We start from the raw sequence: 14,273 nt of genomic DNA on the forward strand, positions 1-14,273 counted from the left end.
CAAAGAGCTCTACATTTGGTAACTAAAAAAAAAAAAAAAAAAAAAAAATTAATAAAATATAAAGTTAGCATGACCTAGATTTCTGAATGAAAACCCAGAGTTGGGGGTAAAAACCCACCATTTTATAAAACATCAAAACAAAAATTCATCTGATTTTCATTCTGCAGAAAATGGTCTGATACAGAAGACCTCAGTTAAGCCTTAGAGTTTCTCAACACAGCAGCAGGGTTCATATTTAGTCTTGTACAAAAGATAATTTCCTCTCCGGATGGCATCAGCCTTTTACCATTGATCCCTATCTTAAATGTAAAAGCAAATGGGGTTAGATCATATTCTACTGCAAGTTCATGTGAACTGATCACAACTTATAGGTAATTGCAATTACCTCAAACCTTCCACCAGTTTCACCTGCCCTCTAATCCAAACCCTTTCCCCATAATGCAAATGCCACATAGTTATCTCAGATGCCACCACATTACTCCCCTACTTAATTGCTCAGTTTTTCCACAGTCTTGGGGGGGCCAGAACACCAACTCCTCAGCAGGGCACACAAATGCCGTCACCATCTGACCCCACACCTTCCTATTTTGGGGGAAGTATCCTTATCTAAAGGAGCTCTGGTGATGCAGTGCTTAAGGCATTTGACTGCTAACCAGAAGTGTGGGGGTTCAAACCCAACAGCCGCTCCCTGGAAAGAAGATGAGGCAATCTAGTTCTGTAAAGATTTACCACCCTGGCAAGCCAAGGGGATTTGCTATGAGTCAGATTCAACTTGATGGCAGCAGGTTTGTTTTTTTTTTCGTTTATCCAACTCTAAAGGAGCCCTGATGGTACAATGGTTAAATACTCAGCTGTGAACTAAAAGGCTAGCAGTTCAAACCCACCGCTGTTCTAAAGAAGAAAGCTGTGGCAGTCATCTGCTTCTACAAATATTATAGCTTTGGAAATCTTATGAGGCAGTTCCATTCTGTCACATGGGGTTGCTGTGAGTCAGAATCAACTCAACAGCAACAGGCTTTTTAATGGATCCTGCTCAAGGATGCCTATGCCCACTCACTGGGGGGGGGGTTGTACTCCCACTGGCCCCTGAAGACCAAGCACCAATAGGCTGGTGCCAGTGGCAGTAACGGTCTAAAGCCTAGACACCTGCAGAATAAGGAGCTCCCCAGTACTGAGTGCAATCAAAAGTTCTTCTTAAAGAAGAAAAAAAATAATAGAGACATGGCACTGATAAAAATATAGACACCCAGGGTCAATGATTTTTGCCCCTACTTGCCTGTTTTTAAATAATGTCACTTTTACATAGAAGGGCTTCTTTTTTTTTTTTTTTTCCTTTTTTTATTAGGATTTGGGTGAAGATTTACAGAGTAAATTCACTTTTCATACAGCAGTTCACATATACTTTGTCTCATGTCATTGACCAAAATTTACAATGCAGCAGCTCCCCTCCCACTTCCTCCCCATAGTTACCTCCTCCCAGTGTCCATTCCTTCATACTCTTCTGCACCCTGAGAGGCCCATTGTCTGCCAACCCTGTATATGATCGTGGATACACTCTCCATTTAGACATACATAATTGTTTAGCTTGTTCACCCATCTATCCGTCCCTATACCCATGTTTGCTTTCATTGACAACTCAGTATTGTATTTGCAAAGGGGTTCATATTTGTTGTTTGTACTGCCCATGTAACTCTCTCTGTCTTTCTCATCCTCAATGCTGCCATATTGGTCACTCACATTTGGTACATTGCCCTAGAAGGGCTTCTTAATGCTATTTATTAGCAAACAATGACAAACCTGAGCCACTATAAGTGGGATCAGACACAAGACAAGGAAAAACAAGCAGCAAGAAATGTGAATGTGTTTTATGATTTTGTTCCATTTAATTTTTTTGTCTATGTAAGAGATACACAAGTTTCAAAAAGGTACAAAAGGTTATACAGTAAAAGTACCCTTTATATCCTTTTGTACCCTTAGAAATCTCTTGCACAGACAAAAAAAACAAAACTAAATGACACCATTAAATAAGACAATGATAGGTATGATCATGACACTGTAGTTATGGAAGAAATGTCCTTGTTTATTAGAGCTGAATACTGAACTATTTAGGAGTAAGATATCGTATCTATATACTTTGAAAACAAAAAAAGTAGATAAGCAAATATGGAGAAATAAAAAAGATTTTTAACTCTAAGTTTTGAGTGTATGAGTATTCATACTATTTTGTCTATTTTTCTGTGTATATGAAAAATTTCATGACAAAAAGTGAAACAAAAGTTTCTGAACATAATGAAAATAAAATATTAAATTCTAGCCAAATATTGCCCATGGAAGATCTAAGCCTGTGGTCTACTCTTTCTTTACTAAAATGGATGAGTATCATAGACTAGCCCCAAACCAAGACTCCCCTTGATGTAATCAGAAGGAGTCACTTAGCCCCTTTAAGACTGAATCATTTTCTGCTTTGAATTTTTTTTCTTGAAACCATGTGTTTTCAGTAATGGAAGGCATACTGAATTAAATGAAAAAAAATTTTTTTGAGGTAATATGGATTTGATACCATTAGTTGGACACATGTCCTGAGAGGTCCCTGGTGCTGGAGTGAATGGGATGAGGCCTATTTCTTCAGATTTATACAGCTATACAGGCCCCTACTATATGGCAGCGCATACTTAAAGTAGGGTAACAGATTCCCACTAAACGCTGGAGGTAGAAAATGTAGGTGGGCACCATATGTCCTACAGGTCATGAAACGCTTAAAACTGAAGCAGATTTAGACTGTTTCCAGGTAACCTAATGACCCATAATCTAAAATGATCTGATGAATGCCACACTTGAAGAAACACTGAATCATTTCATTTGCTCCTCTGACCACCCTCTAAGGTAGCTACTATTTTTATCCCCACTTTACAGATAAGAAATGGGGATGGAAAGGTTTATTGATCTGCTCTAGGTCAATCAACTACCAAAAGAGAACTGACTGCTGGAGTCCAAGTCTCCCTTACATAAAGCCACTATCTTTCTAAACCGCTGTGTCATAGGAACAGTACTATCTGAGGCTCAAGACTCCAAGGACCCAGTAGTGTCATCTATTCAAGAAGAATCACTGTTATTCAACATTCTAGAGAATTTTCCAGACGCATTCTCTAGAGTCATTTACACACTGTAATAATCTGACTGCATATGAGTCAAAGCACAATTCTGTACATGAGTACAAGCATTTAGTCTTGGTTTTCAAAAAAACATTCTAATTAAAATCATGACATATATTTTACAGTTATCAAAACAGCAATAATTCTTTACAGTAATGTAGTGAATGTAGAGCTCCATTTTCATAGTTCAATTCTGTACATGAGTACAAGTATTTAGTCTTGGTTTTCAAAAAAACATTCTAATTAAAATCATGACATATATTTTACAGTTATCAAAACACCAATAATTCTTTATAGTAATGTAGTGAATGCAGAGCTCTATTTTCATAGTTCAATCTTAGTACAAATTAAAATGAAAGAGACTCATTTTGAAATCTGAATACCTTTCAACAAACAGTGACACCTCATCAAAGGCTCTTGTTCTGGCCTCTACTCTAAAGAGAGAAAAGAGATTTTCAGTTCTCTTACCAAGAGACTGGTACCAAAAGAGCCAATGAGCCAGAAACAAGCATGCATGCACCTGCACACCATGGGCACACTGTTTTCTGAGGTTAGCTGGTCCTTCTAACACATATTGCTGACTGCCAGAATCCTTACTTTTAACAGACTCTGGCTTCTGAAGTTGTGCCACTCTCAAGAAGTTTTAAGAGATCTTGGTAATATGATATGACCATGACTTCCATCTCTCTGAGGTAGCTCCAACTCACACACACACCTTTGTCAGCATGGATTTTCAGTCTTGTAGCTAAAAAGGAAAATCCACCTGAGCACAGTGAGGATCCAGCAGATGTGAATGTTATCATCACTGCCTACTTGATTCTATCTTCCCATGAACTGAAAAGACAGCATTGTCACAAAAGACACATGCCCCCGGGCAGATCCAAGTTTTGTGGGCCTTGAAATCTGTATGAAACCCTGGATGCAAACAGTTCACACATTCAGCTGCTAACCAAAAGGCTAGAGGTTCAAGCCCTCCAAAAGGCACCTGGAAGAAAGCCTGGCTATCTACTTCAAAAAAAAAAAAAGCAAAATCAGTCATTGAAAACTCTGTGGACCACAGTTCTACTCTGAAACACATGAGGTTGCCATGAGTCAGAGTCAAATCAACAGCAACTATTTTGGTTTGAAACCTATCCAATGTGTAGGCCCTCTTTAAGAAATTAGGCACAAAAGTATATATATTTTTTTATAACACACCCTTGAAAGTGAGGAGCCTTGAAACTTATACTTCTTTATTTGTATATTTAGCTGTATGTTAAATCTACCTTTAGCTCAGTCATATAAAATTGTCAATATTCAACCCATTTTGACCCACCAAAATGGCAACTTCATATAGTTTAATAGCACACATCTAGTATGTGCTTCAATACAAGCTGTGTAGTTCATTCAAAAGTGTGTGAGAGTTCACCACTGGTGAAGTGAGCTTTCTGCAATCATTTAAGATAACCATGAAGACTCTCATAACGCTGCTTATCAAATTTTAGAGAGGGTAAAACAATTAAACTAATTTTGCTCGTTATGACTGAATTCTAAACACAAAATTTACAGATATGAACAAAACAAGTAAGAAGATGTAAATAAGAATAATTTATGTCTTTGGATGGTAGGTGTGTGGGCTACTTTGTCCTCTCAACTAATTATCCCAAAACTTGTGTTAAAAAAGGAAGAATAAAAAGGGAAGAATAAGCAGAAGTGGGGTCAGGAGAAGGAATGAAGAGACCCTAGATACCACTATCTGCTTTGACAATTAACGACACACTTAGCAATTGTGTATACATCAACAAACTGAACATATCTTAAAATTAATTTCAAAGAATGAAGACAAAAGCCAACTGAATTAGTGAGAAATGTTGTAACCCTAAATTTCTTCTGTTTGAGATGACACAAGTGTTGCTAGTAAGCAATGGGATGATCAAAGACAAACTGAAGTGAGCTTACTTTTTGCTTGCCTCACAGACATCTGTAATATTGGAGAAAAGATGGTGACTCTCTGTTTTGGTCATCGTGTCACTCAGTTCTTTAGAATTTTTAAACATTCGTATCAGTATCTCCAAGCTTAATAAATAGGAATGTTCAGAGGATATGACTTCAAAGATGGCCTAGAAAAAGAAAAAGGAAAGGTATTAATTCATTTCATTAAAGAATTAAATACACCCCTCAAAATTCTTCTATAATAATACCATGTAGCTTTAAAAGCAGAAAAAAATAAGCAGTGATAAAACTGTATCCCCACACTACTGTCTTTACACAAGACATATATGCTTCAAATGTCAAGAAACAGTCACTGCCTGTAGTGTACATGTGAGAAGATGTAAGTATTCCAATGACTTGAAATTGCATATCGAGGTCATTCCTTTGCCATGGGGTAGAATCTATGGAAGGAAGTGAGAGCATGTCATAATATCTCAGGGTGACATTAATTAACCTTTGAGGTCATCTTCCCCAGCCCTGCTTTCAAAGCACACTGCTTCAGGGACAGTTAATAATTAATGGCCACCACTTGGAATTCATGAAAAATTTCTCAAAGATACATTTCTTGGCTGCCCACGCACGTGTACTATTTCTCTTCCTATGTTTTGATCTGAGTAATTTGTAGGCAATAATAGAAAATATTCCAGCTATATGAACACAACATAACTGTATCTACCCACAAAAGGTTCTTATCAGCCACAGAAATTCTTTTATATAAACACATACAACTGAAAGCCATTTCACCCATTCAACAAGCCACTCTCTCTGCTCTAGTCAGTGTCTCAAGAAGAAATGAAGGAACCTGTGCAGACACTCTTGGTGTCAGGCACACAGTGGTTTTCCTGATAAGCCGTTGGTGATGAAATGCCAACACACGTATATGGATAGATACTCATGCCCTATGCAAGGAATCTAGCTCATTAGCAACATTAAATTCACATCTTCCAAGAATGGCAATACAGGGAGAATTCCTTCTCAGGGAAGGATGGTGAACATCTTCTTAGGCCTGAGATTCAGATCCTTTCTGGAGCTCTTCCTAGGAACACTGCTATCATCATCTCGGCCTCCAGAGTGCCTTCCTTTCAAGCCCTTGCCTCAAAGGGGGACAGGGGATTCTTCCCATGATTTCCTGCAGCATGGCTGAGGCTAGGCAGAGAACAGGGCATGCAGGGCGGTAACATCCCAGCTGCTGACAGTTCAGCCATATTGCACAAATCATGTTTGTGGTGCCAGGCCCAATCTTCATTTGGTGCATTCATTTTAGGGAAGTCTTTCTTCATTGTGTGGTCTGGCCTCAGCTGTACTACAGAAAATCAAGTAATATAATTGAAGAGTAAAGATGAGAACATCAAGAGCTTCAATTAATCTGTTTCTTGTGTGATTCTATTCAATCAATTTAATTGTCCTCAGGAAACATAATGCAAACTAAAGAAAATTCTTCCTTCCTGACAAAAAATATACATCACAGGTTGTTGATGGATTGGCAGATTGGAATGATTTAAAGTATTTTTGAAAACAAAGGCTTTCATAATCAAATCAAATACTAAGAGTGAGACAAAAAGATATGATGAACTATACAGAATAGACTACATGAAAAGATGAGTAAGTGACAGAGAAAGTTTAATAAATGTTGAAATATCCTATAATAGAAGCATGGATTACTTAAAAGATATTAGTTAAATAGGAATAATGGTATTTTTGCTTTATTTCATGCCAGTGAAATTAGAAAAGGACACCTCCAGTCCTTTGTAGAATTAATTTATATATATATACATATATGCATAGATTCATATGCATACATAAGGAGTTCTGGTAGCACAGTGGATAAAGCATTTGGCTGCTAACCAGAAGGTCTAAAGTTCAAACGCACCAGACACTCCAAGAAAGGAGGATGGGGCAATCTACTTTCGTAAAGATTTACAGCCTCAGAGAGCCAATGGCAGGGGCAGCATTCATATAGAAGGAAAGCTGGACAGACATGAATGCACAATTAAGAAGGTCACAGGGAGAGGGTAGTCACAGGAAGGGGAGAGGAGGAGAGTCTGTTATGGTCGGGAATGGTAATTGGGGCATGAAATCAAATGTGCACAAAATGCTGAATGTAAAACCAATTTGCTTTGTAAATCTGCAAAATTCAAACAAGAAAACCATTGGGGGTCGCTATGAGTCAGATTTGACTCGACACGGGCTGTGAGTTTGGTTTTTTGATTTTATATACATACATACTAATATGCATAAGACAGGAAGAAAGTGCTTTGAGAATTTCATGATATAATGAGTCATTTTCTTAAATGATATTGGTAAAATACTATTGCTATTATCTGTGTTTTCCTTTTAATAAAAATTTTATTTGGGAATTCTAGATTTATAGAATGCCTGCAAAGAAAGTTCAGAATTCCTGCATATTCTTCACCCAGTTTTCCCTAATTTTTTAATTATTTTATATAACCAGGGTACATTTGCCAAAAGTAAAGAAATTAACATTAGTGCAAAAAGCCCTCTTCTCACTTATCAACTATCTTGTTAGCTGGCATTTTGCATTTACAATAATAGTAAAAAAAAAATCTACTACCCAATTATTTTTTTGCATTAATGACAAATAGCTGGCAATAACGAATACCAAGGTGCAAGGCAAGAGTAATGCTGCTGTGATGAGTAAGGGGACATATTTTCAGTGGTTTGGCAGTTATGTAATGATTTAATTTGGCTGTTATATAATGATGTATTTTGACAAGTTATGTAATGATATAGTTATCCTCTATTTTATGATCTGATGTTTTCATCCTCTATTTTTGCATAACACTGATTTTTCACATAATGACCTGGTCTTTGGAACCTAACCATATCCATAAGTGAGGAGAAGGCATACTATTAACTTTATTCAGATTTTACCAGTTTTTCCACTAATGTCCATCTTCAGATATAGGATCTACTGTCTGTTTTGTTTTTTGATCTAGTTTAAATACCTGGGCTTGGTGCTTTATTTCTTTAAATTTATAATGATGTTGGATTATTTCACTCTTTTATTTTCTGGGATCTTATCTGTGGTTTCTCATTTTTTATTTATCAATGATCTCATGTTGCTTTTGTAAAAGGAATAAAATAACTATGTTTTCAAAGGACAACACTGAACAAGTGCACATGGCTGGTAAAAGCACAGATGCACAGGTACCCACACTCACATACCTCTTGCCTTTTTCTTTCCTCCTGGCTAACTGTCTGAGATAGTCCATTTCTCTTCACCTGGGGAGAAAGCAAAGTAAGTTGAACACATTAACAATTCCTTTATAATATAAGGCATAACTCCAGGTCCTTCCAAAATGAATTAAGGGAAAAGATATAAAATATTGAACTCAGTACATACTGACTCTTAATTGGCATTTATAACCAAAAATAATATTCAATTACATAGTTAACAGAAAAGAACTGAAAAAGTGTCTTTATCCTATCAGGTTCTCTTATAAGGATGAGTTACTCTGTTCTATTCTTAGTTCTGGTTATTCCTCAAACATTTTTCAAATGAATCTCCTTAATCATAAATAAAGAAATATAATAAAAAAAAAATGAATCCTCCATAGCTCTGATAGTTTACCATCAGGTTTGCACACTGAAAGAGTAAAATTACCATAGAATGGCAATGCTTTTTATAAACATGCAAGCAAACTAGAAAATACCAAAAAAAAACCACCCAAACGAACATACAAAAAAACCCATTCCCATCGAGTCAATTCTGACTCATAGTGACCCTCAATGGATTTCCAAGGCTGTGTCTTTACAAAGCCCACTGCCTCATCTTCCTCCCACAGAGCAGTTAGTGGGTTTGAACCGCCCCTGCCAACCTTCTGGTTAGCAGCTGAATGCCTTATCCACTATGCCACTAGAGCTGCTTACAAGAAAACAAACTCCCCTCACATTTCAGCAGTCTTCTCAGTAGATTGAAATTGACTGATAAAAATGTTAAACTGGTACTCTTTTGAGAGGCAACAGTATGTATAAGAACACTAGTACCATATTTAGCATATTGAAGCTATTTAGCATAGCTTAAGTTGAGCCACCGTAATTCCTATCTTGATTGCCACACGTTTTACCTGATCGCTCTAGTTCACATTATTATAATTGAGTTTTCTAAACCAAACCGTGAAGGCAAGGCCTGGATGCCTCTCTGGTACCCTTAACACTGAGCCTGGCATCTGAAAGAAATGAATGTTTTTCAGTCAAACATTAAATTAACACAAAGCAAGGCATACATAAAATGCCAATCAAATAAATCTTGCATGTTACCGAAACAAAAGCTGAGTGTCCTCCCCACATGTTAAGAAACAATGATAATACAGTATAAATAGCCCCTCAAACTTTTTGCTACCTAAAAAAATTAAAAACTATGTTCCCTAGATACACTTTTAAACTGATACTTAATTTTTTTGTCATGTTTAAAAGACATTTTAAAACGTGTATTACTATCATCTTCTAAATGGAATATCAAAACCATATTGATATCTACCATCATTCATTTAAACATCAGTGAATAGCTTTCCATTCAGTTGGAAATTTTACATTAATCTTTCTCCTCAAAATCATAGATCTATGTCAATTTTCCACCAATGCTATCCTAATGTAATATAATCGTGTGTTTTAAGGTCTTTTATTGACTGTCATACATACTATGATGCAAAAGTATGTCTTTACATTTATTTTTAATTTCCTGTGACCATTAGACTCTAACTATAAAAAAAAGAACCCTGCGACTTCCAGTAAGATAAAGGGATACGGAGACAAGCGACACAGACCATCCTCAACAAAGAAAAGAGAAACCAATCGACAGAGATACAGAAGATAATTGTGGAGCCCTGAGCTTTGAAAGAAACTATATAGAAGTGGATTAGGCAACAAATAGTAGAAAAGCCTGAACGAAAATAGTGGGTATGGAGATGATCAGAGCTGCAGACTGTCAGCTAATCTGACGGGACCAACAGCCTGAATATTTCCAAGTGATGTTGGGACCTGAAAATTGACCTAAAGATCGGTCCTGGTCACCAAGGTCTGCAGGGATGACTACGCTAGTGGCCTATAACTAGGAAGGGAAACAGGAAGGAGGGAGACAACCTGAGCTGTGGACTTTCTGCTGTCTGGAGGGCACACCCATTTTGATTGTTTACACATGGCAGCCATTTTGGATTTTTAAAGTGACTGAGGGTGCAACCATTTTGAATCTTTACAAGTGGCAGCCATTTTGGATATTTAAAGTGACCAAGGGTGCAGCCATTTTGAATCTTTACAAGTGGCACCCATTTTGGATTTTAAAGTGACAGCATTCTCATTTGGATTTCAGGGACCTAAGAATAGACTCTGTTTGCCAAGGACCCAGTGTCATACCGGAGGCTGACAACAGGAAAGGAGACACATGGTGAGTTTGTAAGTGCTGCCAACTAGTGAACAGAGGAGCACAGCACAGTATCCTGCTTACATAGATAACATACAAACAAAACAAAGAAAATGAAAATCGTGGGCAAGTCACTCCAACATACAATCACCAATTAAATATAAATACAAAAATGTCACAATGCCTCAGATACAACAGAGAATCACAGTCCACACAAAGAAGCAAGATAAAGCAGGAGAAACAAGGGACCAGGATAGAGACCCAAAACACATCCCTGAGGAAGACATAGCATTGGAACTCTCTGATAAGTAATTCAAAAGAATTATATTTAGGTATCTTCAATGAACTGAGAGGTAGATAAGGAAAACACTGACAAAACTGAGGAAAACACAGAGAAAACCCTAGAACAATTTTGAAAGAAAATACAAGAAAAAAATGACAAAATAAATGAAAAATTAGAAATGATACAAAATCTACACACAGAAATCCTGAAGATTAATACTAAATTGTCAGGAATAATTAAGATACTGAACTGGCAAAGGAGTAGAATTCAATCAATGGAAGACAAAATTAGTGAGATTGAAGGCAAATACCTGAATACTTCTCTGGAAAGGGATTAATGAGAAAAAAGATCAAAACAGAATGAAGAAAGCCTAAGGTTCATGTGGGATACCATCAAAAGGAATAACCTACATGTAATCAGAATTCCAGAACAAGAAGAGACAAAACCACAGAGAAAATTGTCGAAGATTCACTGGAAGAGAATTTTCCTGGTATGATGAAAGATGAGAATATATCCATTCAGGAAGCCCAACGAACCCCAAACAGAACAGATCCGAAAAGAAAATCACCAAGACATATCATCATCAAACTCACCAAAAACAAAGAAAAAGAAAGAATCCTGAAAGCAGCACAGGAAAAATGAAAAGTTACCTATAAGGGGCAACCAATAAGACTAAGCTTGGATTTTTCAACAGAAACCATGCAGGCTCGAGAAGATAATGGGATGGTATATTTAAAACCCTGAAAGAGAAAAATTTCTAATCAAGAATTATGTACCCAGCAAAATTGTCCCTCAAATATGATGGTGGAATTATGACATTTCCAGATAAGCAGAAATTAAGGGAATTTGTTAAAACCAGACCAACCTTACAAGACATGTTAAAGGGAGTCCTTTGGACAACAAAAGCAAATAACAACTGGTCATTAACACACAAGATGACATAACCCAGAAAACAACCCAGCTATGGAAGTAGCCAAAGTAAATAAGCCTACAAGATTGTAAACAGGGAACCAGAGACATCAACTGACAAATGAGGACAACTACAAACCAGAAAGAGGGAAAAAACTGTATAGTTACAGAACTTCTAGATGGCAGGGAAGTCAAGACAACTACAAGATAGAACAGACTGTTCTATACTTGAGAAGAAAACTATAAATCACAGGGTTACCTCAAAGAAAAATGATAAACCTTCACATCAAAATGAAAAAGAGGACCAGCACAAATATTTAGCAAATACTAAAACAGTAGCAGTGACGGAAGTCATAACATGATTCATAAACAAAACAAGCTCAGCATAGAAAATTATATGGAACAAAGAAATCAACACCACGAAAAAGCACATAAAAATGACAGCAACATACTCATATTTGCTGATAATTACATACCTGGCAAGGGACTTATCTCTAAGATTTGTAGAAAATTCCAATGCCTCAAAAGCAATTAACAATCCAATTGAAAAATGGGCAGAAGACATGAATGAATAGACACTTCACCAAAGATAATATCCAGGTGGCCAGCTAATACATGAAGAGATGTTCATGATCACTGGTCATCAGAGAGATGCAAATCAAAACAACAATGAGATACCATCTCACTCTAGCACTGATGGCAAGGTTCAACAAGACAGAAAATAACAAATGTTGGTGGGGATGAGGAGAGATAGGGACTCTCATACACTGCTGGTGGGTCTGCAATGTGATACAACCACTATGGGAAGCAGTATGGTGATTCCTTAGAAAGCTGTAATTGGAGATACCATTTGACCCAGGAATCCCATTACAAAATATATATCCTAGAGAGGTGAGAGCCAGAACAGGAACAGATATATGCACACCCATGTTCATCACAGCACTATTTACAATAGCAAAAAGATGGAAACAACATACGTGTCCATCGGCGGAAGAGTGGATGACCAAACTATGTACACACACACAATGGAATGCTATGCAGCAGTAAAGAATAATGTAGAGTCTGCAAAATGCCACATAATAAGGATGAACTTGGAGGACATTATACTGAGTGAAATAAGTCAATCACAGAAAGACAAATATAGTATTATTAGTTCATTGCTGTGGATGGTCAAGGAAAGGTTTATATATGGAGGGAAACTTTCTTTGTTGGTTGCCAGGGGTGGGAGGGGATGGGAGGGAACACTGCAAAAAAAAAAAAAAAAAAAAAAGCATTGACCCATGTCACTTTAGTTTTGTATTTCACTGTTTCCAAATTATATTTCAATAAAATGCATTAAAAAAAGACCCCTGAATAGCATAATTACTACAAAATTCATAAATAACCTCTGATCCAAACAACATTAATTACTTCCAATTTTAACACACTAAGCACTAAAGTTAAATTTTATTGCAAACGCATCCTTTAATTAGATGAAAGATTTTTACTGTCTTCATTAAAGGAGGCTTTACTGACACCAGTATTTCAAATTGACCTCCTTCATCAGGTGCCCTAGTGATTGTACACCTTAGGGCATGGCATCTAATAAGGTGAGACGTGTAGGAGAGATGCCTTTATTTAGTAAAAATGGGAAAAAGGCAATTATGAAAGGGGAAGTGAAAAGAACTGGAAGAACACTTGAACTGCAGATGCAGTCTCAGTTTTAGCAAAGGGCAGACTAACATATTCAGATCCGGAGAATGACATCCTTAAAGCTATTCCTGTCCATCCTTGGAAAATCATAGTGAATCCCAGGGGTATGAGACACACCAGAGTGTGAAGTCTGCTGATACACAGTTCTCTCTACTGTGCTGTCATGGACATGAACACAGATACACATTGTTGCTGTGGATAGGCGCCATCGAGTCAGTTCCATCTCCTAAGCAACCATATGTACAACAGAATGAAACATTGCCTGGTCCTGTGCCAGCCTCACAATCCTTGCCATATCTTAACCTATCGTTGCAGCCACTGTGTCAATCCATCTTGTTGAGGGACTTCCCCTTCTTCGCTAGTCCTTCATTTTACCTAGCATGATATTCTTCTCCATGGAATGGTCCCTACTGACAATATGACTGTGATAGTTGGAGCTGTGTGTCAACTTGGCTGGACTCTAGTTCTGTGTGGTTGTTCCCATGATGGGATAAGATGACTGTGTTCTGAGTGGCCAGTCTGCCCAAGGGGAGTTTCCCTAGGGGTGATCAGCCTGCAACGTGGTGGCAGGTTGATTACATTGGACCAATTCCATCATGGAAAGGACAGCGTTTTGTTCTTACTGGAATAGATATTCATTCTGGATATGGATTCGCCTTCCCTGCATGCAATGCTTCTGCTAAAACTACCATCTGTGGACTTACAGAATGCCTTGTCCACTGTCATGGCATCCCACACAGCATTGCTTCAGATCAAGGGACTCATTTCACAGCACATGAAGTGCGGCAGTGGGCTTATGCTCATGGAATTCACTGGTCTTACCATGTTCCCCACCATCCTGAAGCAGCTGGTTTGATAGAACGATGGAATGGCCTCTTAAAAACAC

The 14,273-nt window shown here is 37.4% G+C and overlaps 1 protein-coding gene across 1 annotated transcript in view; it reads right to left on the reverse strand.

The window, feature by feature from the left end:
* The window catches only part of ARHGEF26 (Rho guanine nucleotide exchange factor 26), a 197,140-nt gene that overhangs the window by 129,274 nt on the left and 53,593 nt on the right, over window positions 1-14,273 (reverse strand). Inside the window, exons 4-5 of the mRNA XM_007943568.1 lie at window positions 8,310-8,366; window positions 5,091-5,251 (exon numbers count right to left, since the gene is read on the reverse strand). Coding sequence (XP_007941759.1) covers window positions 5,091-5,251; window positions 8,310-8,366 — 218 coding nt within the window. The remainder of the gene's footprint in view (window positions 1-5,090; window positions 5,252-8,309; window positions 8,367-14,273) is intronic.

Source organism: Orycteropus afer, unplaced genomic scaffold (genome assembly GCF_000298275.1).
Source record: "Orycteropus afer afer isolate SDZICR_OR568_19922 unplaced genomic scaffold, OryAfe1.0 scaffold00109, whole genome shotgun sequence".
Classification (NCBI taxonomy): domain Eukaryota; kingdom Metazoa; phylum Chordata; class Mammalia; order Tubulidentata; family Orycteropodidae; genus Orycteropus; species Orycteropus afer.